This window comes from Moschus berezovskii, chromosome 2, assembly GCF_049115385.1.
Source record: "Moschus berezovskii isolate FMDL1 chromosome 2, NW_MosBer_1.0, whole genome shotgun sequence".
NCBI classification, from domain to species: Eukaryota; Metazoa; Chordata; class Mammalia; order Artiodactyla; family Moschidae; genus Moschus; species Moschus berezovskii.
In genome coordinates this window covers 56,229,965-56,253,308 of record NC_142461.1, presented here as the reverse complement: position 1 = coordinate 56,253,308, position 23,344 = coordinate 56,229,965, and the positions used below count along the sequence as shown (strand labels likewise).

General features: G+C 40.6%; 1 protein-coding gene across 2 annotated transcripts in view; it reads right to left on the bottom strand.

Moving 5' to 3' along the window:
• The window catches only part of CAVIN2 (caveolae associated protein 2), a 32,032-nt gene extending 8,888 nt beyond the window's left edge, over positions 1-23,144 (bottom strand). The window contains exons 1-2 of one of the 2 annotated variants that reach the window (XM_088828704.1): positions 23,046-23,144; positions 4,630-5,220 (exon numbers count right to left, since the gene is read on the bottom strand). In XM_088828704.1, coding sequence (XP_088684830.1) covers positions 4,630-5,112 — 483 coding nt within the window. In that variant the 5' untranslated portion in view covers positions 5,113-5,220; positions 23,046-23,144. Of the gene's footprint in view, positions 1-4,629; positions 5,221-23,045 lie in introns of those variants that run through there. The other variant, XM_055398099.2, reaches the window with a different exon arrangement.
• Positions 23,145-23,344: the final 200 nt, after the last annotated feature.

Genomic DNA, 23,344 nt, shown 5'->3' with positions numbered 1-23,344 from the left:
TTCTAAAATTCTGTTCTTATCAAAGGAACCCAAATGATGAATATTTGAACACATTTATAGGCTTGGTTTGGAGAAGGCAATGGCACCCAACTCCAGTACTCTTGCCTGGAAAATCCCATGGATGGAGGAGCCTAGTGGGCTGAAGTCCATGGGGTTGCTAAGAGTCCGACATGACTGAGTGACTTCACTTTCACTTTTCACTTTCATGCATTGGAGAAGGAAATGGCAACCCACTCCAGTGTTCTTGCTTGGAGAATCCCAGGGATGGGGGAACCTGGTGGGCTGCCATCTATGGGGTCACACAGAGTTGGACACGACTGAAGCGACTTAGCAACAGAAGCAGCAGCAGCAGCAGCAGCAGCAGCATAGGCTTGGTTTTCCATGAATATAGTCATAGTAAATATCTAACTTCTACTCTTTTCACCCAATTTCACAATTTTATGTGGATGAAAGTGTAAACTGTTCATGAGTACTCTCATTTTGTTCCCTGGATTTGAAATCATTCCCAGACTGCTTTTTCAAATAATCATTACTAGAACTTTAAGAGGCCTTAAGTGGGTAACACACCCTCAGGGCCAGTTACTGTGAAATTCTAGTCTCTTCAATCAACAGAGAAAATTTCCTCTTAATCGTAAATTCACTGATTTTCTGTACAGGTTTTATTTTTAGTAAAAATACCTATGCACTTACAAGCAAAATATTATTCTTATTAGTCTTTAGCATTTGCTTTATGATCAACAACCCCAGTGAGTCTTATTTCATTTATACCGGCTTCTGTCACAGTATTTTGAATTTAAACATAGATCTTAAGCTATTATTTTTAAAAAATATAAAAAGGGAAGCTGCTAAATTTAACAGGGAATTTTACAGTTTATTTTATTGCTCAAAAGGAGATGAATTTTCTCCAGTTTTAGATTCTACTGGTTATAATTTGAAGTAACTGCTAATGCATGAGAGGCTTAACAGCCACAACAATGTTGTAAGTTCAGCACAGACTTAAATGACATTTTAAATAGGACAAATTTCAGAATTAAAAAAAAAATGCTAATAAATAAGTATTTAGTAGATCAACAAACCAACCAACCAAAAGGCACCAGCAGATTTTAGACAACACAACAGGACTTCACAAACTGGAAATATAATCTTCTAAACACTACAAGGCTGGATGTGTTCTGGTCAGATGACAGATTTTCTTCCCTCCCTCTTACTTTTACATTAACTTTTTTTGTCTGAAACCAGAAAACCAGTGGATTTAACAAGGGAAAGTCTAGTACAGGTGTCAAGTAGATCAAAAGTGACAAACAACTTCAAGACCTGAAGTGGTGCCTGGTCCAGTCTCTGCCCTCCTCACTGTTCAGGTCTAGAAAGTATCTACCCTAGGCCCCAGCACAGTGAAGACTATGCAGCTACTGCTGCTGCTGCTGCTAAGTCACTTCAGTCGTGTCCGACTCTGTGTGACCCCATAGACGGAAGCCCACCAGGCTCCCCCGTCCCTGGGATTCTCCAGGCGAGAACACTGGAGTGGGTTGCCATTTCCTTCTCCAATGCGTGAAAGTGAAAAGGGAAATTGAAGTCGCTCAGCTATTAGAAGTGTTTTTTTAGAGTAGGCCCTCTAGGCAGAGGCCCGTGCTCTTAAAAGATTTTGCTTTCTTTTGCTCTGGTGCTAACTGATTTCACCAAGGCAGTTGTTATACAATGTACGGCAAGGAGTGGGAGTGGTGAATGAATGTGTATGTGTGTGTAGCTTTTAATAAATAGCACATAAAAAAGCAAAAGCATAGCTGTTTGCAGATCCTAGGTAGGGTTGGATCAGTTTTTTACTAAAAAGCCATATTTCTAACCAGCACAAATATAGCTGCCTCTCCATGCAAATGTGTTTCAGATCCACCCAGGAAGAGCTTCTATTCTTTGAGCTCTTACACCATGACAGTCACTAACCATTTTGAATATGTTAATCCACTTATTTCTCACCCTATGAGAGAGAGATGTGGGAAGAAGCATTAATATTTAAGAGCACACACTTTGGAATCAATTAAATATGAGGTTGAATTCCAGCTTCACCACTGCTTACTAAATAACTTCAGACAAGATGTAAGCATCTCTGAATCTCAGCATCCTCATCTGTAAATTGGGGCAACTGAGATAAACGACAGAAAGATGCTTAGCAGATTCTGCAGGGCTTATTAAGAGCTCAAAATACTTTTGCTGTTATTAATATATTCAAATATTAATAAGATGTACAGATGAGGAAACAGAAGCTTCGAAAAGCTATAAAATGTGCATAAGAGCACATGACTGACCAGCAGTGAAACTAGGATTTGAATCAGTGTCTGTATGACAAAATGTATCTTTTTTCAACCCCTATACTGGACCACTCTACAACACAACTTATTATTATATCCATTGGCATAATGAATATAGTAATATAAGAACTGTAATGGATATAATAATTTACTACTCTTAACCCCCTACTTTAAAATAGTCCAGAAGGAGGAAGTTTCCCACTGAAGGACTTCACTTGTATGTGTTTTTTCAAAATGGTCAGTTTGAAGTGAGCATCCTGACAGTTAACATTTCTGATATACTTTAGGCTAATAAAAGATCTTACATGACTTAAAAAAGGTCCAGTTCCTTGCTTTTAATCATTTGTCTCCTAAACTGTTCTTTAAAAAATGTCCTTGGGGGCTGTTTGCTAAGAGGCTCTGAATGGAGCTGAACACACTGCTTTGGATTCTTGTAGCCTCTACAATGGTCTTGAGCCCATTTCACCTTATCCTCACTTTATGGAGAATTCCTATCATTTCTGACTGCAATTTCACACCTGTCAATCCACTGTGACAAAAAGACCACGGCAGGACTTCACCAGCAGGACATGTCTTTAAGTTTCCAACAGTTGTTTTTTTTTCCAAATGTTATATTTACAGTTCCCCTGAAATTTTTAGTTACTTATCTTCCCCCCTCCCTCCCTCCAGCATCCACAGAACATCCGTGGCAAAACAAAACAAAAACTGATCCCAGCATATTGTGATTTCCTCTACTAGATAAATAATTTCTTGTTTTTCCTCCTTTACTGAGGGATAGGACAAGAGATAATCTCTGAGTCATACTGGAAGGAGGGAAATTTCCTTTGATGACTCAGATTTAAACAGGTCTGTACATGTTTGGTTTTGTTTGGAGATCAGCATTTAATTTAGAAATGCCTTGAGAGTTGAGATTTATAATATCTTTTAGGTTAATAATATAGGGATCTTGTGTGACTTGAGAAAGGCGTAGTTACCGTATCTCTCTTCAGTTTATCTGGTGCATGAAAAGCTATTTCATTTGCATTAAAAGCTAAAAAATTTCCAGACTGCAAAAGCCTGCTATAGGAGGACATCAGCTGCCTGAAGCTTTATAACATCAAGTGTAGTTTGGGGAGGACAAAAAAGCAGCGAGATGAGTCTTTCCTTTTATGGAAGAAGGGGGCTAAGGTTCTGACTTGGCAGAGCAGATTCATTTAGAAAAAGAAGGCTCCCTTGGTTTAAATTCCAGTTTCTAAATCTCTTTGGGGAGATGAAGGCTCTTCTTGTGTGCCTTTCACAATCAAACAGTTGGTTATAGCCTCTCCCCTCCATGGCTTTGAAATCCTCTCCTATTCACATGGTCACAACCAGACAGCCCTGGGGCAGGGATGGCAGTTGCTTCCTGGGCTCTGCACTGGCTGGGTTCCACCGGGCGGAAGGGCTTCCAGCATTAGGCAGGGCTGCCCTTGGATTGACAAATGCCCACTACTTGGCGGAACAACAGCCCCACGCAACCTTCCTGTCCCCAAATAGCCTTTTGCTACATTAATTGCATCATTGAGGCATTAAAAAAATTAAGTGGCCTTTTTATTCCAAGGCAACCATTTGAAGAAGAAAATATTCTGGACTAGCCTTTGCAACTATTTTACTTTACAGTTATGGTCTCTCTGAGTAATGAGAAGCATATCTAGCGTGTGTGTAGAGTTATGCTCTATAGTTTTAGTGCATCATTTGCTAGAAAAGAGCGCAACAAGATTACTTTGGTCAGAAGTCTCACTAGGAAGAGGCTAGTTCATTTCTAATGGAATCAGTCATCAATACTTAGTTCCCCAAACACTGGTGACCTTTGGAGAAAGGGATGCTTTAAAAAGTTATAAATTTGACTTGTTGCTTAAAAAAACAAAACTTACAAGATTCCCTCATTTCCACAAAGAGTTAATAAATAGCCGCTGAATTAATTTGCCCTGTCCAACTAACAGCTGCAGTCAGAGCCCCACGTTCACAATGCAGAAACAAATGAATTTGACTAGGGTGCCTGCACCTGCTCAACTTCCCAACCTGTATGGCGTGCATCCACAGGCTCTTGACAAATGACTCCACCCTGCTAACTCAGGCATCGGCCTTGGGTTTAGGCTGCAATTATCCAGAAAATTCCCACCCACCGTGTGCAGATTTCACAGGTGCCTGCAGAAGGCAGAGAGGACAATGCCTTGTGTGTGTGTGTGCATGTGTGTGTGTGATCTCTGACAGGCAGGACAGATGTACAAATGGCTGGGAGAGCCAGGCAGACTGAGATCTTGGATGCCGAGGAGGCCCAGCTGGGTGGGAGGAGAGCAGGGGCACTGACCTGGAAGATGAGCACTTTAAAGTGGTTGCGCCGGAGGAGCTGGGCGTGGTTGTTCTCCAGTCGCTTCACCTGCGCGCTTTGCCTCTCCATGCGCTCCTTGACGGCGCGCGTGTGCGCGCTAACCTTTCGCGACTTCTCCAGCAGCTTGCTCACCGTGTTGCTGGTGGAGGCCTGGTACTTGGAGAGCTTGGTGAGGTCGTTCTGGATACCCTTCACCGAGCCCTCCAGGCTGATCTGCCGCTGCTCCATCTTATGTTGGTTCTCCTGCACGGCGTCGAGCATGTTCACCAGCTTGTCCAGGAGCGTGAGCACGGTGACAGCGTTCACCTGCGAGCTGTCCCGGATGGCTTCCTCCGTGCTCCCCAGATGCAGGCTGGGGCTCGGCGTGGAGGACGGCACCGGACTGGAGCTGGCTGGCTTCTCTGGCCGCATGTTGGGACCTGGGTGCTGGAACTTTTCAGCTTGTACAGCGTCCTCCCCCATGGCTGCTGCACAGGTGGGCGCTTTCCTCTGGCCCCGGTGAGAAGGACTGTGGTTAGGGGGTGCCGAGCCTCGCCCTCTGGTTTGAGCTCGGAGCACCGCTCTCTAGGACTGGCAGAGGTTCAGACAGTCAACAACTGGCTACACTGATCAGGGAAACCGCATTCCAGCTGCTCTTAAAAGACCTACTCCACCCAGTGGGAGGCGAAGGATACAGAACTGAGAACCACTCAGGGTTCAGAGGCATGTACACAGCTTCCTAATCGCGTTCTCCTTGGCACAGGACATTTTCCTGCAGGTTTAGCTTTTCTTTCCTGTGCCTCTTCCCTTTTAAGAATAAGTTCAATGTCATATTTCACTCCTGACTTCATCTAGAGGCGGAGAAAAACATGCTAATTTGGCCCACCGCCACAGCCTCCAATTGGCTAAAGCTAGTAAACTTTTCTCTGGCAGCTATGCTAACCTATGCTACAGAGTGCCTGTTTTTTTTTTTTTTTCCTGGATACAAGTTATTGTAATGGAAAGTATTGTTTGCCTTTGGCCTGGAACAGACTGATGGGCTTCGGAATGCCTGGTGTCCACTGAAGAGGCCTAATTTAAAGGGTACTTGCAGTCAAGCCCATAGTGTTAGTTTTTAATTTGCAAAGGGATAGAAGTAACTGATAATGACGAGAAAAACAGCCCAGTTCTTACTCTTGCAACTGGAAATGCAAGATAAAATGAAAGAGACTGAGATTTAGGGACGTTAAAACATCCAATCCTGTTATGGACAGTTATCATGTAATATAGATGGGAACTTTTTGAATAACCACTTTAAACAATTTCTTATGAGAAGTAAAATTGAAACAGGAAAAGCCAAATAAAAAAGGTGTGGTCTGTTTAAGAACCTATCATGCTGATTTATTGTAACTAATTTTGAATCAGGGTGGAGAGGTTTTCTCAAATGGCCACCTCGGCAAGGCATTTATTGACACGTGCCCAGAAGTATGACTCTCAGGCAGGTTGAGTTGGAGTTTCTGAAGTGCTTCTAATGTTTGACATTTCCAAATTCCTGCTCAGTGAAGTGGCACACCTGTTCTGAAAAGTGGCCCTGCTCAGCTGAGCCCTTGGGACATGGGGCTTATTTCCTGAAACGACTTTACATGCTTGAATTGGTTTTAAATGTATCCAGCCTTTGAAAGAGCTTTAGCAGAAAGTTTGTAATAGGCCTTCTATGAACAGTTTTGAGAACAAATGCCAGATGATTTTGGGTCAGGGATTGATAATGGATAAAGTGCCATTCTTCAACGGCAGCATCTGCATGTGAGCCAGTCAGTAGGTCATTCATTGCCACATTTATTGAACACGTGAGTTCACACTGTCTGCTCCGTTCTTTGCTTGGTGAGCTGTCTAGAGGATACTCATAAAGTGTGGTCTAAGACCCTGTCCTCAGTGCATATGCCTGCTAATTAGGGAGATGAATCAAAGATTTTACAGGGGCCCCCAATTTTCTTCAGATAATTGGTACCCCCAAACCCACTTAAATTGAATCTTTTAAAAATAGGGAGGAAAAAAGTAAAAGTATTCGGTTGAGACATTATCTTTAAAAAATGTAAGAAAATTAAAAAAATTGATTTACCTTACATTTAACAAAATTTAGTTGGTCGGTGATGTGTTAAACATTAGAACAAAAGCTGAATCAAGTGTTGATTTTGAGAAGCATAATTTTCTAACAAAATTATATGGTATCATGACACAATATCCTTTTTACATTTGACTTCTGTGGGCAAATCATAAAGAGGGCCATTATTGCAAAAATATTTGAGGGCTTCATCAATTTTCCAAGAGCCTCTCTTGAATTTTGACATTCTAATCATTCCCTTTTGAAGCACTTACTGTGCCATCATCTGTGTGGATTTTTTTCTTCTTCAAATGTTAACTATTCCAGCTGCTGATTCTCATTTCGCAGAAGAGTTGCCCACAATTCAAGGGCTTCTCTAATGTTACCTTCATCAACTTCATGATTTCTTAGCATGTTTTGAAAGATTTGCAATTTCATGCTATAATCACTTTGCCCCGATTTTCCCTTGATTTGCACTGATTTTGCATTGCATTGTTGGAGACTGTATAATCAGTTAGATGAATAGAGACATTAAAGACATGGAATGAGATGGGAAAAGGAGAGAGGCTAGTTGTTAAACAGGAAAAAAGGTTTGCAGGTGGCTTATTTATTTTTTAAAATTAATTTTGAATAACACAAGTAACAGTTGTCTATTGCTGTGGAAGAAACCCGCCTGAAATTCAGTGGCTGAAAACAACCATCATGTGTTTTCTTTACTCATGATTCTGGGATTGCCTAGGCAGGGCTCAAATGGAATGAATTATCTCTACTAGACATATTCACCTAGGAATCTGAGATGGTCTCAGTCTTATGTCTGGCTCCTTAACTGAGATGAATGGAATTCTGGGGTTTCTCTGTCTTCAATCTTTAAGCCTCCAGGGACTCTCCCTCTGATCTCTCTAGTAGAGAACTGGGTTCCCAAGCAGTGGAAGCAAAAGCTTCAGGATCTCTTAAAACTAGGCTGTGGATCTCTGTCCCCTTGTCACTTTCTTCATATTCTGTTGGTCAGAGCAGGTCAGTCAGTTTCAAGGGGACAGGCAATAGGCTTCACCTCTTTAGGGGAGGAGCAGCCAAGTCCCATGATACAGGTTGTGCAGCATAGCGAAGATTGTTGTAGCCATCTTTGGAGACAGTCTGCCTCGGCATGAATATACTTTTTCTTTCAAAATACTATTATAGATAAAACCAAAGGCCCTATTAGTCACTATTTTTGTTTCATTTCCTTTTGCCTTTTGTCAGAAATAATAATTTTTATGGATTTGTAGTGAATGATTGGAAATTATAGGTGATCAGTTCTATAGTGGGCTTCTCAGGCATTTCAGTGGTAAAGAATCTGCCTACCAAGCAGATGTGGGTTTGATCCCTGGGTCATGAAGATCCCCTGGAGAAAGGAAATGGCAACCCATTCCGGTATTCTTGCCTGGGAAATCCATGGACAAGAAGCCTGGAGGGCTACAGTCCTTGGGGTCACAAAGAATCAGACACGATTTGGTGATTAAAACAACAACAGATTCATTAGTGACTAGTTTCATGTTATGATGTAATTTGCTGTGTCGCCCAACCGTATAATCACAGGATCCATGAGGAGCTGTTTAATAATATAATGGGAACCTGTCCTGTACAAGATAGCATATGACTAACTAATAGTGTGTGACATAAATTCTAAGGGCATTAAGAGTTTGTATAAGAAGAAAGCAAACACAATAAAAGAAAGCACTGTTGGTGAGTTAGAATTTGAGGAAAACTTGAGCAGATACAATCACTTTCTACCTGATCTTAAGCCCTATTTCTATCTGAGAGAGATTAGTGAAATTCAGCAATCAATTCTTAAGAGAAAATTTTGAAATATTAAATCAACTTACTGTGTACTGTGATGTTCCTTAAAATAGATAATGGAGTTAGACTTGATACAATGGCAGATAGGAGGCTCTTCGAAGTTTTTGAACATGTGAAAGCATGTGTTTAAGAAGAATTAGTACAGCAATAAAATGTAGCAAGGGGTTGCTTGGTTTGTAATGGTTGTTGAATGGGAAATAAGTGCTGGGTGTTGGAGCTTCAAATGTGAGTAACATATATTTGTAGCCCTTTAAAAGCTCCCACTTTACTGGGAGGACTAAGTAGGTAGACAAATGCTGGTATAGATATATAGGTGTGATGCTGGAATGGGGTAACATGAGGGTTTTAATCATGGCAGGGGATAGTTAAGGGTCTGAATTCTCTAACTGACTTCCAGCTGCCTACTGTTACCTCAAATATCTAAGTCATTTAGTCACAGAAGTCACTCCAAGAAAATGCTTTATTATTGTATTGGCTAAGGCATTCATCTCGATCTCCATGTGGTTTCCTCTTCATTTTTGTTGTTGTTTAGTTGCTCAGTCATGTCCAGCTTTTTGTGACCTCATGGACTGTAGCCTGCCAGGCTCCTCTGTCCATGGGATTATCCCAGGCAAGAATACTGGAGTGGATTGCATTTCCTTCTCAAGAGGATCTGCCTGACACAGGGATTGAACACATATCTCTTACAAGTCCTCTTGCAGGAGGATTCTTTGCTGCTGAGACATCAGGGAAGCCCCTATTCCAGATCATTAGTAATCCCTACGTCTTGGTTAACCCTTAGTATAATTTTTAAACCAGAGGCAGAGGCAGATCAGTGTCCTCCTTGGTTGACCTTTTCCATTTAAACCTATATGGGAACCCTGATATTCTTGATCTTCCTATTGTGTCAGTGATAGGAGGCCTGGAATAATGTGCCCACAGAAAAGAAAGTTCTCCTCAATGGCTAAAGAATCAGAGAAGGCTAAGCTGGCCACTCCATGTATCTTTTCTTTGAGCCCTTAGTATTCAAAAGCCTTTCAAATGATGGCTTGCCTCTTGACTAGGTCATACGAGTATATGAACCCTATGAAAGAAAGAGGAACAGCATAACACATTGAATTTCTTTTTTTAAGAAGTAGGAGAGAAAGAGAGAGAAATAGAAATAGAGGAAACAAAAGGAAAGTATCTTCCAGGAGAAGGAGAAATCTTTTCACGTTTTTACTCTTCTTAATGAAGTATCTTTCTACCACCTACCATATAAATGTGATATCTCCTTTATGTCCCTAACTTCTGGCTGTTGAGAGGCAATTCTCCATGATTCTTCATATTTCTGAATGTCTTTTGAGCAGAAACACTGACAATCTTTTGTTCTGGTCTGCCTTTTCAAAAATTTTTGTATAGTGAGCAACTTTGAAAAGTAGAGATGGTAGCAGAGATTAGAGAAGGAGCAGATGGTAGGGCTGTTTGATATCCAGTATGATAATGTTTTCCTCTGGGGAAAAGTTAGGCAGGTTGTTTGCCACCTCTTATGAAAGCCTGAAGTTTCCTAAACTGGGGGCTCCTCATAGGTGATGCAAATCTGTAATGTGCAGCATCTACCTGTGCCCACCTCGGTGTCACTTTCATGTGACCTGGGGGGAGGCAAAGGGAACTGATATGAACGTGAAGTCTATGTTCCTGCTGTATCATGAGTAATAGTCTTCGTCTCTAAGCCTGAAGTCTCCGAACTTCTGCCATGAAAACTGTCAGGTTTAACATTGTTTGTTTGCAAGTATGGTTAAAAAGTCTGATCATTCACAGTTCTTGACACTGGTCAGTTTTTCATCTAACCATAACATCTTGTATGAATGAAGTTAAGAGAATGAGGTTGAGAATATGGAAGCTTGTTTAATGACACTGGAACCAGAAAGCTGGCTAACTCAGGAGCCTCGAATGGCATTTGCATTTGACTGTGTTGCCTGGAGAGATGTGTCTGAAGATGACTTCTAGTGGTAATCTTCTCTTGGCACAATAGGGATTTCTGATGCCAGGGCATACTTACAGCCTTTGAATCAAGAGAGAATGCCCCTACACACTAGGAAAGTAGGTATACTGGAATCATTGTGGTTATAGGTTTTATTTTGGAAGCTGGGGAAGATTCCTATCAAGAGAAACAGAGCTTCCATGTACATATTCTTGCTTGGGAATTTTGGTTTTGGTGAGTGGCATGGATATTTCCTGCCTAGAAACCCAGTGGCTCAATGGTAAAAAATCTGCCTGTAGTGCAGGAGACATAGGTTCAATCCCTGGGTTGAGATGATCCCCTGGAGAAAGAAATGACAACCCACTCTAGTATTCTTGCCTGGAAAATCCCATGGACAGAGGAGCCAGGCAGGCTACAGTCCATGGGGTCGCAAAAGAGTAGGACATGACTGAAGGACTAAACAACAGTGAATATTTGCTACCTATGTTTATCTGTCATGCTTCTGGGCATGCAGTGATTCATACATCCTTTGAATAAATACTTATTGATCACCAATCATTTGCAAGGAATTATACACATTTCTGAATGTATATTATTGCATAAAATACATTTGTCTTTGTTCTTATAGATTTTAACTTCCTTAAATTAAAGAGGGAAGATATAGGGGCTCTATTTTATCTGTATTTTGAGGTTATGTTCCAAGAAAGTGCAATATGGTAGATTGAAATTACTTGCTATGATTCCCAGATAGTGTTAGTGGTAAAGAACCTGCCTGCCAACGCAGGAAACATGAGAGACTCAGGTTTAATCTCTGGGTCAGGAAGAATCCCTGGAGGAGGGCATGACAATCCACTCCAGTATTCTTGCCTGGAGAATCCCATAGACAAAGAGTCCAGTGGGCTACAGTCCATAGGGTTGCACAGAGTCAGACACCACTGAAGCAATCCACTTAGCGGATTCCCCCTTAGCAGATTAGAGGTGCGGTCTATTTCCTACTTCCTTATACAGTATCTGGAATAGCCATAGTGGCTTGCTTGACTGAATAGAGTGAGTCAGAAGTAATGCTCTGGTATTTCTGAAGTTAGGAAATATGAAGGTTTGTAATCTTATCCTGGGTTTCTTGGGATACCAGCTTCATATAAAAAAATCTGACTATATTGAACCCTCCATGCTATGAAGGAGCCCAAGGAAGCTCCCTCTCTATATGGAGAGAATATGAAGAGAAAAAAAAAAATATGAGGTAGTTGTCTCAAGTATCTTTAACTACTTCCTATCCTCTTCCCTGCCCAGGTGATGCCACAGTTGGTATGGAGCAGAGATGAGGTGACCCACAAAACTGTATGCCTATTAATTTTTGTTTTATGTCACTAAGCTTTACAGTGGTTATACAATAATAGGTAACTGTGTGCATGTAGTTTGCAATGAAAATACAATTCATTAAGAATTATTATTATCAGTAATTTGTTCACAGAACTCCTGTATCTGATATTTTTATATGTCCTACTATCCCCAGAAGTTAACTCCTGAAATAATACTATTGCTGTTGTTCAGTCACTCAGTTGTGTCTGACTCTTTTTGACCCTATGGACTACAGCACGCCAGAATTCCCTGTCCTTCACCATCTCCCAGAGTTTGCTCAAATTCATATCCATCAAGTCGGTGATACCATCCAACCATCTCATCCTCTGTCATCCCCTTTTCCTGCCTTCAATCTTTCCCAGCATCAGGGTCTTTTCCAATGAGTCAGCTCTTCGCATCAGGTGGCCAAAGTATTGGAGCTTCAGCTTCAGCATCAGTCCTTCCAATGAATATTCAGGATTGATTTCCCTTAGGATTGAATGGTTTGATCTCCTCACTGTCCAAGGGACTCTTAAGAGTCTTCTCCAGCACCTTCTCCAGTTCAAAGGCATCAATTCTTTGGTGCTTAGCCCTTTTTATTATCCAGTTCTCACATCCATACATGCCTACTGGAAAAACCACAGCTTTGACTATATGGACTTTTTAGGCAAAGTAAAATAATACCATGCAACAAAATAAAGGATTTTTAAATAATTATTTTTCCCTTGTGGTGGTGGTGGTTATAGTTGCTAAGTTGTAACCAACTCTTTTGAGACTTCATGGACTGCAGCCTGCCAGGCTCCTCTGTCTATGGGATTCTCCAGGCAAGAATACTGGAGTAGGTTGCCATTTCCTTCTCCAGGGAATCTTCCTGATCCAGGGATCAAACCTGAGTCTCCTATATTGCAGGTGGATTCTTTACCACTGAACCACCAGGGAAGCCTCTTAAGAAAACCTAATCTCTGAGCTTCATACCAAAGGTGATGAGATAAAAGCATATTACTAAGATAAATGGAATTAGGCAGAAAGGAAGGAGCTGAAGGATCATCTGATCACATCTACTTCACTCTACACTGATCCTGCAGTGACTACAGATGAAAGTGAGAGTGCAGTTTGGAGAAGTCTTGAAGGTCCTGCCTTTTCCTTATTCTTTGGGTGAGGCAACAGAGAGAAACTGAGTGTTCACTTTCACTAGAAAGATTAATGATGGAAAAGCACACGATCACATAATCCTAATCTCTGCCAACCAATTCTTTATATAACCCCTCAATGATGTCAGTGTGAAATACAGCAACATATAAGGAAACCCTATGTAAATGAGTGATGGAGCAAAGATAATGTATAGCATTGGCATAAGAGGTAGACTCTGCTTCACCTCCCATGTGCTATCATTTAGGGAATACCATGATTTTTGGAAATTCTAGAGGGGCTTACATTCTCAAGGCCTCCTCTGCCTCTTGGACTCCCATTTCCATGCTGCTTTCCATGCTGCCTAGTTGTGGACCCCAGCCCCTGCTTTAAGTGGGTCAGAATCTACTCACACAAAGCACCCACAAGTGCAGAGAGTATTAATGAAACTTTAGGGTCATATGAAGATTTCTGACATCTTACTGGTTCCTCTCTTCTCTATTTTTTCTCCTTACTTGCATTTCCTATTTCATGAGGGGAAATTTCACTCAAATACTGGCTTTTGCATTTTGTCCTCTACCTCAAGGAGATATTATCATGAAAGACAGTTTTCTACTTCCCTAAGAAAAATTCTGGTGCCAGTTAAGATAACTAAATTCTTCCCCATCTTGTATTATTGTCAAGATCAAAGGAAGGGAGACAACATTGTTAATTCATCATCTGTCTCTTCATACAGCAAACATTACTGAGCAATAAGCAGGTGCTGGGAACAGCAGTGAACACAAGACAGAGTCCCTGTTCCACTGGAACTTATGCTCTAAGGGGTGGGGGTGGAGACAGATGATAAATAAAAATAAAATGTAATGTCAGACAGTGATAAGTACTAGGAGCACAAATAAAACAGAGTAAGGGTCCAGAGAGTGATGAAGGTGCTACATTAGATAGGGCAGTCAAGGAAGTCCTCCTCAAACAGGGACATTCAAGCACAGATATGTTGCAGGAATCCAGGTGAGAGGACAGGAACTTCTTCTCTCATAACATGGTGCTATTTTTACAGTCATGGAGTTTTAGGAGGGCACGTGCCCAACCAGCTGAAGCTATACTTCCCAGCTTCTCTTTGAACCAGGTGTGGACGCCTTACCAAGTTCTGCTTAGAAGTGGTCTGGGCCACTTCCACAGGCTGCCCTTCGAAAAATTAGGTGAGTGCTCCACTGACCCCTACCTCTCTTTCCTTCATATATTTTTCCTAGGAGATGGTAAAAACTGACTTGGATGCAGAAATGGAAACCACTGAATTGCAGATTGAAAATGGCAGCTCTTCCTGCTCTTTCACTCTTGCTCCCTCATAGCTTTCCCTTTCTTCACCCCTCCTCCTCCCCCCTTTCTCTCTTTGCCCCTGCTCCCAGGAGTCGGCTTGCAAACAATGAGTTAAGAGCCTGGACTCCCAAGCCAGACTTCCTAGGTTCAAATAGCAGCAAAGATGTATGACTTTGGACAATTACTTTTCCATTCTAAGCCCCAGATTCTTATAAAATGAGGATAATAATAATTCTTATTGTTGTTATGAGGATTAAATGAGTTAATATTTTTGAAATGCTTGGACCAGTGCCTGTAACACGGTAAGCATCATGTGTTAAATACATAAATTAAATAAATATATAAAAACTCTTAATATAACCGTCTAGTTTAACTTCTTGGCTTTGAAGATGTGATTTAATTTTTTTTCAAAAATATGTTCATGTCTTGTGTGGCAGATGCCATATTCAAAATTAATGCTTCTGTTTGTTTCTTACTTGCTCATTCACAGAGCACTCCATGGCACACCCAGAAGAAATGTATGGGGGTGCCTCAGCCTTCCCTACAGATAAACTAATAGGCTACTTCGATTTGCTACATGCTCAGCATAAAGTTAAGACTCTTAGACAACATAGAAACAAAATGTAAACCCAGGTCTTTGTCTTGGAGAAGCTCAGAGTCTTTGGAGAAAAGTAAGTTTTACGCAGGAGAAGCAATTAGAAAACAATACAAGGCAATACCTAATGAGGCATTGAAGTTGTCCCTTCATTCTCAGGAAACCCCTTAACCTTCTGATAACCTTAGTTTTGCTTTTCTCATTACAGAGCCCTAAAACAAACAGGAACCCAGGCAAAGAGATTTAAATGAGAAGAGTAACTTAGTACTAATGCTTTTCTTAGAATACAGTGTTTTTCATGTATGTTGTCTCAAGACACTGTAAGACCTTGACAAACAGTGCCTGAAGGAAGTAGGTGGGGATTCCGTTGTTTTTTCGTGACCATAATGGTACTGGGAAAGACCTTGGGCTCTGGAAGGATTGTGAGATGAGCAGATTAACTTGTCACTCTCTTCCTTCCTCAGTCAGATAGACCTTATCCAGCCTTGTCTCCATATCCCCTCTCCTTCCCCAGCACCCTGGTCCGGTCGTTGAATCTTAAATCTCCCTTATGAAGGAAATCTAGAGAGTCCCTTAATTACCTGTTTCAGAGTTTAATAAGCCTTATTTTTACATAGTTAATTTTGACACCTGTCTTGTGAATTTGTTCCTTGAAGTAGGATGAAGGAGCATTAGAAAATCATACAGTTTTATCCTCCATTTTACGCACACACACACAAACAAAAATCAAGGACAACAAAAATTTCTTACCCTGTCTTAAAAGGAAGTTATATTAATTTGAAAGCTTTAAAGAAGGAAATTCCAAAATTGTTTTGGGAGCCAAGTCTGGTATTTGTCAGGAAGTTCTTCTTCACAGATAATTTAAATCCTTCTTGTGGCAGTATAAAGCCATTTCCTCTCATTCTATTCTGTTTTTTGAGTTAATGAACATCCACATAATGGATTTCTATAAATTACCTATTAATCATCTTTTGGTAATTTCTATATATTCATGTTAAAATCTAGGATCCCTAATTAAGTTGAGGCTGTATCTATAGAGAACCCACTGATATAAATACTCTTTATCAAAAATATTTTGGCAAAGCTACGTGTCTTAGCAATAAAGTATTTTTGTAGGCAAATAGTGGTGATAGCAAGAAGCACTTGCCTGGTGGTTTACACTTAGAGAGCTCTTGAACTGTCTTGAATTATCTCTGAATGCTAAAAATGTGTGATTCCAAATTCCTCTCCCTCTGGGCTCACATTTGTTGGCCTCAAAGAACTGTTATCTTAGTTGAAGCTATGGCTCTGTTCCAATTGGAAAAAATAAATAAACACTGAGTGAGCCAGAAATCCAGGTAACAAGCATAGGTGACAAGAGCAGAGGGAGGAAGGGTTTGGCTGCTTGTCCTCATACGCGCAACTGCTTTATTAGAACATGTATGAGTATCTCTTTCTAAAAACAGTTTAAGGCTATTGCATAGACACAGCCATAATACCTGATAAGCCTGATTAATGGCAAACATGATGAATGTATTATAATGCAAAAGGAACTTAATGTCTTCAGGCCTTACTTTCCTCATTTGTAAAACTTGTCTACTTGATTTCTAATGCCTTTTCTAGTGATAACATTTTATAATTTAATGAACACTTTGACATCTTTTTGCAGAGTAATTTTGTTAGTATTGTCTCAGATTTTGAACTTTAAAAACAATACTGACAAGCATACAAACTCATGGGTCAGGAACTTCTATCAGTGAGGGCCCACAGCCATGCACCCTGTTGCCATTTCTTCCTTCTAGGATGGGGAGGTGGCCAGGCTGGTCCAGAGGTCTGGCCTTGTGGCTTGGAGCCCAGATCCTGGGTCCCACTCTATCCCTCAGCCCTTGGGATGAACTGCAGTTGTAATCCAGAAGACTCCCTCCTTACCCATACCTCTTCTTGGTTTTGACCTCTGACCTCTCCCAGCACTTCTATCTGCCCTCCCCACTCAGCTTACACCTCAAGCCCAGCTCATACTGTACCTTGAACAGACGGAGGGGGAGGCTCATGTTCTCCATCATAGTCCAAAAACCCATATACCTCCCTCTCCCTCTGTTCCTTGTATTTAATAAAAACTGAAAATAAAAACAACTAGGAGAATAAAATATGAATAGAAACCTGATACGAACAGACAGGCAACACAGCATCCTTTTGTCACTAGATCTCACCACTGATCACAGTCCATGTGGTGTGACAAAGTGTGGCATTTGAGTGGTTTGGGAAGTCCAAAGGCCTGAAGTTGATTTTCAGCTCTGATGCTAACTGGATGAACATGAACTTAGGCAAACTCTGGGAGATAGTGAGGGACAGGGAGACATGGTGTGCTCCAGTTCATGGAACTGCAAAGATTTGGACACTACTTAGCAACTTAATAACAACAACAGCTAACTAATGACATTGAACACTCAACTTTGAGCCCTTGGGATAAACTGCAGTTGGGGTCCAGAAGGCTCCCTCCTTGCCCATGAGTCTTCTTGGTCTTGACCTCTGACCTCTCCTAGCACTTCCACCTGCTCTCCCCGCCCAGCTTACACCTCAAGTCCAGCTTTCACCTCACTATCTCCTATGGGTTTCCTTATGTATAATGTGAGAGGATAATCTAATTCAATTCAGTAAACCTTTATTCATAGTTGCATACACTTAAGACTCTTAAATGGGACATGAATGTGGGAATTGGGGCAAAATACAAAGATAAAGATGTGGAGAAGCTCTCACCAAAATGCAAGTCCAATGGGAAGAAAGACGGGGTTAAGCATTATAGTAGAAAAAAATAAGGTTCTAGGAGCACAAAGGAGGCATTATATGATTTTGAGTTCTCAAGTATGATGAAAACTGATGCTCACCTATAGCTGAAGAGCCTTTCAGGGAAAAGTATATTTGGTCTGCATTTTAGACACTGTCACTAGTGCATGCAGTTCATTGTAACAGCTACTTAGAACCACCAGCAACTATGGTGATTAGACATGTCCATCTCTTCCTGCTAATTGCACTCCTCTGCAGGGTGTAAGAGAAATGAAAACATGGGAAGATGGAGTTTTTCCAGTTCAGGGATTGACCTTTAAAAGAATCAGGGCAGAGAGACGGTAATGAAGCCAGTAGAAGAAACTGCTGTAAATAACTCTGACATAAGATTGAACTAATTTAGTTTAAATGGAAGGAAACCCAATCTAAATTAGAGAAAAATATTATCTGAATTATAGGTTTTTTTTTTTAAAGAAATGCAATTATGTTATTTTCAAGTATGTGTGGTAAGCTGAACTGATTTCTAGAAAAATAGTTGTAAATTTAAGTGGTACTGGAGGCTTCTTTTACTGAATAGACAAGTTCTGATTCATTCAGACTGTCTTTTGAATGCCTCTAATTCATGTGTTAACCTGTTTGAAATAAAATGACTAATTGCACTGTTAAAATTTTGTTCATGCTGCTCCGTTGTTTAATGACAAACAGTTCAGAGATAAACTTGAATCCAATGTTCTTCTAGTTTTCAAAATTTTACAAATTAGTAGGGTCTAAACAAGGTCTGTCTAATCAAGGCTATGGTTTTTCCAGTGGTCATGTATGGATGTGAGCGTTGGACTGTGAAGAAAGCTGATCACTGAAGAATTGATGCTTTTGAACTGTGGTGTTGGAGAAGACTCTTGAGAGTCCCTTGGACTGCAAGGAGATCCAACCAGTCCATTCTAAAAGAGATAAGTCCTGGGTGTTCATTGGAAGGATTGATGCTAAAGCTGAAACTCCAATACTTTGGCCACCTCATGCGAAGAGTTGACTCACTGGGAAAGACTCTGATGCTGGGAGGGATTGGGGGCAGGAGGAGAAGGGGACGACAGAGAATGAGATGGCTGGATGGCATCACCAACTTGATGGAGGTGGGTTTGAGTGAACTCCGGGAGTTGGTGATAGACAGGGAGGCCTGGCGTGCTGTGATTCATGGGGTCACAAAAAGTCGGACACGACTGAGCGACTGAACTGAACTGAAGCAAATGTTGTCTCATTGGTTCTTGTCCACTAGATGTGTTGTGATATTATTACAATCAGATCTGGAACTTTTATCTCTAAAAAGCTGTCCATAGAAGAGATCTCACAGAGGGTAACCAGCTGGTTGCTTCAAGGCTGTCGTATGTCATGACGTAGTGAAGGGCATGACTGGAGAGCTTCTGGAAGCTCTTCATGAGCACAGAAACATTGACAACCACTGAGAAGTTGTAAAAACAAAGTAGTAAGGAGAGTTCCTCACAATCTGCTCAAGCTTGGCTGCTGGTGGTTTAGTTGCTAAGTCATGTCCGACCCTTGCGACCCCATGGACTGTAGCCCACCAGGCTTCTTCTGTCTATAGGATTTTCCAGGCAAGAATCCTGGTGTGGGTTGCCATTTCCTTCTCCAGGGGATCTTCCCAACCCGGAGATCAAACCCGGGTCTCCTGCACTGTGGGCAGATTCTTTACCGACTGAGCTACCACGGAAGCCCAAGCTTGGCTAGTGGGTAGGAAAGAAAGAGCTAACGAGAAGCAAACAAGGCAAGACAAGCATCCAGCAAGAGCTAGCATCCAGACAAGAGCTAAGGAGAAGCAGAGATGACAGAGTTGAAAAGCATCCTGAAAGGGGATGTGGTCTGGATGCAGAGCAAGGAGCTACCAGGTGGTTTTGAAGAGTATTTGAAAATGTGGGAAACACCTTGAGAACTTCTGGGGTCAGTTTTGGAAGCTATCAGAGTGCTATTAAAATGGTAGGAATTGTCATGAGTTGACCTTCCACTCTGTCCCCTAGAGTCATGTGTTCTAAAATATCCAATTCATAGTTCCAGAAATTTAATCTTATCCACTCACTCTTAGATGATAATGTTTGGGGGGAATTGACTCATGCTATTCAAATTCACGAGAGAATGATTTAAAAAACATGTGTATTAATTAATAAAGAGCGAGCTCCCTGGCATAACAATCCACAGTGGTCATTTCCTCTGTTCTTGCTCACTGTCCTAGAGGTCATCCTTCCTCAGGTACAAAATTACATATCAAAAGGTAATTCAGTAAGAACTGAAATAAGGCAGAGGAAGAAGAGTATTCCTAAAAAAATGCTACTGAAGTGAGAGTGACTGTAGGTACTGCTCTTTCAGATTTAGGCCGTATTTCTGTTTGTTCTCCAATTACTAGCCATGGGAGTGTTTTCACAAATCTATAGTAAAATGAGAAAAAAAAAAAAAGAATTACAATGGACTTACCATGAAAACAAATATATTTAGTTTAATGTGCTTTATTCTGTGATTGTATAATTGTTATTTTTGGCGTTAAAAATGTTGATTTTAGCGAATTACAGTGATATCTTTGTAAACATTTTTTTTTTAACTTGGCAGAATGAAAATTCTGGCAGTCCTATGACAGTCCCAATTTTCCCTTTTTTTGGAGGGTGATTTATAGTTTCATGAAATCCCAAAGTCGGAGAACCACTGGTTTAGAAAACTGAAGTAAGATCTGTACTATACCAATGGCTTTAAAACTTTTGACCAAGATTCACAGAGAGAAACACATTGTTGCATCAAAAAGTGCATATGACTCACACACATATATGAGAATGTCTGTACAGATATTTACAACAGAAATAAAAGTTTCAGAAAACAATACTTAACCTTCTGCAGTACACCCTGGCCTAGTCTATCTTGTTAAAAATTTCAGTTGCTAAGCAACAGTTTGATTTCATGACCCACTGATGGGTCACAGCACACAGTTTGGAAAACACTGCTCTAGACTCGAGTCCTCTCATCCCAGGATGTAGCTGAATAAACACTGACAGGTGTTTCCTTTTAGGATCTCCTTTTCTGGATTCCATTCAAATCACATCCCTCCTGCTGCACATTCCATGACCCCCGCCCCCACCCCCGAAAAGTTAAAATACAATACAATTGAATAAATAAGAACTTTCTTTATGCTAGTCATATCCCTGTCCTTAGGATATTCTCTTGCCACCTTGTTTAGACTGAGAATTATTCTCTACTTCTGTAGGATTTAGAGATCATGTTGTTTTTCTTTACAACCTAAGGAAGTCCCCTGGTCTCCTTAGCCCCACATTTGCAAAATACACCTTGAAGTGAAGTGAAAGTCACTCAGTTATGTCCAACTCTTTGTGATCCTATGTACTATACAGATCATGGAATTCTCCAGGCCAGAATACTGGAGTGGGTATCTTTTCCCTTCTTCAGGGGATCTTCCAAACCCAGGGATCGAACCCAGGTCTCCAGCATTGCAGGCAGATTCTTTATCAGCTGAACCACAAGGGAAGCCCAAGAATACTGGAGTGGGTAGCCTATCCCTTCTCCAATGAGTCTTTCCGACCCAGGAATCAAACTGGGGTCTCCTGCCTTGCAGGAGGATTCTTTACCAGCTGAGTTATGAGGGAAGCCCAAAATACATCTTGTGATAGGTTATTCTGCAGACTAGCAATTCACATCTCTTTTAATTGATTTCATTCATTTCAATTGCAAAGCATGATTTTTCAGTTACTACTCAAATTTAAGATTTGGAAAGGGACAGAGGGGACATGTTACTCCAGCCCTGAACACTGAGCAGGTAAGATACAGTCCAAAAGAAAGAGAAGGCAACTCAATTAAAAAATGATTAAAAATAAGTTCAAATGTCCAGATATCATTAGTTTGGCTATGTAAAGCTGCCACTGGAGTAATGAAGAACAGAAAATATGCCAGGCATGTTTTGTAGTCGTTATCATTTTCTATTGGGTCACAGGGTTGGTGCCAGAGCAGCAGTGTTATGTGTTGGTTCAGAGTGTGCTTGTGGTGCCAAATTGTCTGGGATCAAATCCATCCACTGCCATTTACTATCATAGGTAGGTATTACTGATGTCCTGTTTTCAGATGAGGGGACTGAGCCTGTCCCCAGGAGATTGTGATCTTGAACTAGTTTCTTAACTTCAATAGGAGCCAGCAATAAAATGAGAAGTATTGAGTACCTACTTCATAGAATTGCTCTGAGGATTAAATGAGTTTATATATGTAATGTATTTAGCCTGGCCATATGATAAGCATTTAATAATACATTTTAGCTATTATTGTAATTATCAAATAGTTGTTTACAGGCTGAATTTTAGAGTCAAGTCACCTGGATTCTACTCACTTGTTGTATAATATTGAGAAAATTACTTAATTTTTCCAAACGTTAGTTTCTTCATTAAAAAAATGTGCTACTACTACTGACTATAGTGTTGTTTAACATTTCACAGATTTAATAATACCACACAGTACCTATCACATAGAATGTACATAAACACCAGCCAGCTAGCCAAAGGTACCAATGTGCTTCCATTTTGTACGTATTTATTCAATAGTCTTTTTTAATATATTCATGGAGATCTTGACTTACACATCAGAATCTTGGATAAAATACAATTTAAAAGCTCCTTATTGTTTTGTTTTCCTGAAAGAGAATGGCATTCTTCCCCCTAAAGAATCAAATGAACATGAAACTTTAAATAAAGTTGAAAAATTCACTCCAGTTCAATAACTGTCCTTTTGAATTTCTATTATGTGCTAAGCACAATATCCTATAAGGCAAATTTCCAATTGGCAAAGGTTGAAGAAAAGCCAAATTTAAAAGGCCACTATAATTAGAACTTTTGCTAATGGCACTTAAACTGATTAATGTCCAATAGTACCTACTCTACCAGAGCATATTTTTAAGGCAGTTATACATTTATACTAAATTAAACATTCATTGAATAAATGAGCTTATGTAGTAGTATTTCCATATAGCTCTTGGAGTTAATTCTGTAATGATATGGCCAGTGTAGCTGAAGGCCTTCTCCTTTACTGTTTTCCCTGTCTGGAATATTCTTGCCATTTCTTCTCACGTGGCTGGCTTTTTTGTCATCATTCAGAAGACTGCTCTGTCATTCAGATGACCAAAGCAGTCTTCTCTGGCCATTCTACCTAATGTGGGTCTTATTTTTAGCTTCTCTCCTCTACCACCCCATTGCATATTTTCTGCGGTACCTTATCACTCGTTGAAATAATAGGGTTTGTGAGCTGCTTGTTGTCTCTCTCCTGCTAGATCTAAAGCTTCATGAGAGCAGGGACCTTGCCTATACTCTTCATTATCTATAGCATTTTTCAGTTTAAATTTAGCAGCTTAAAACAACACACAGTCAGTATCTTACAGTTTCTGTGGGTCCAGAGTCCTCTGCTCAGGGTTTCACCAGGCAGAAATCAAGGTGTTGTCAAGGCTGCAGTCTCATCTGGGACTCTTCTGAGCTCATTCAGGCTGCTAGCAGAACTCAGTTTTTTGTGGTTGTATATCTTCTTTCCCTTGTAGGTTGACAGTTGACAGGATGTTTTCAGCTTTTAGAAGCTACCCAGAATTCTAGCCGTGAGACTTTTCCAGAACATGGCAGTTTATTTCTTCAGGGTCAGCAGGAGAGTCTCTGACCTCTAGATCTTCTTTAAAGATATCAATTGA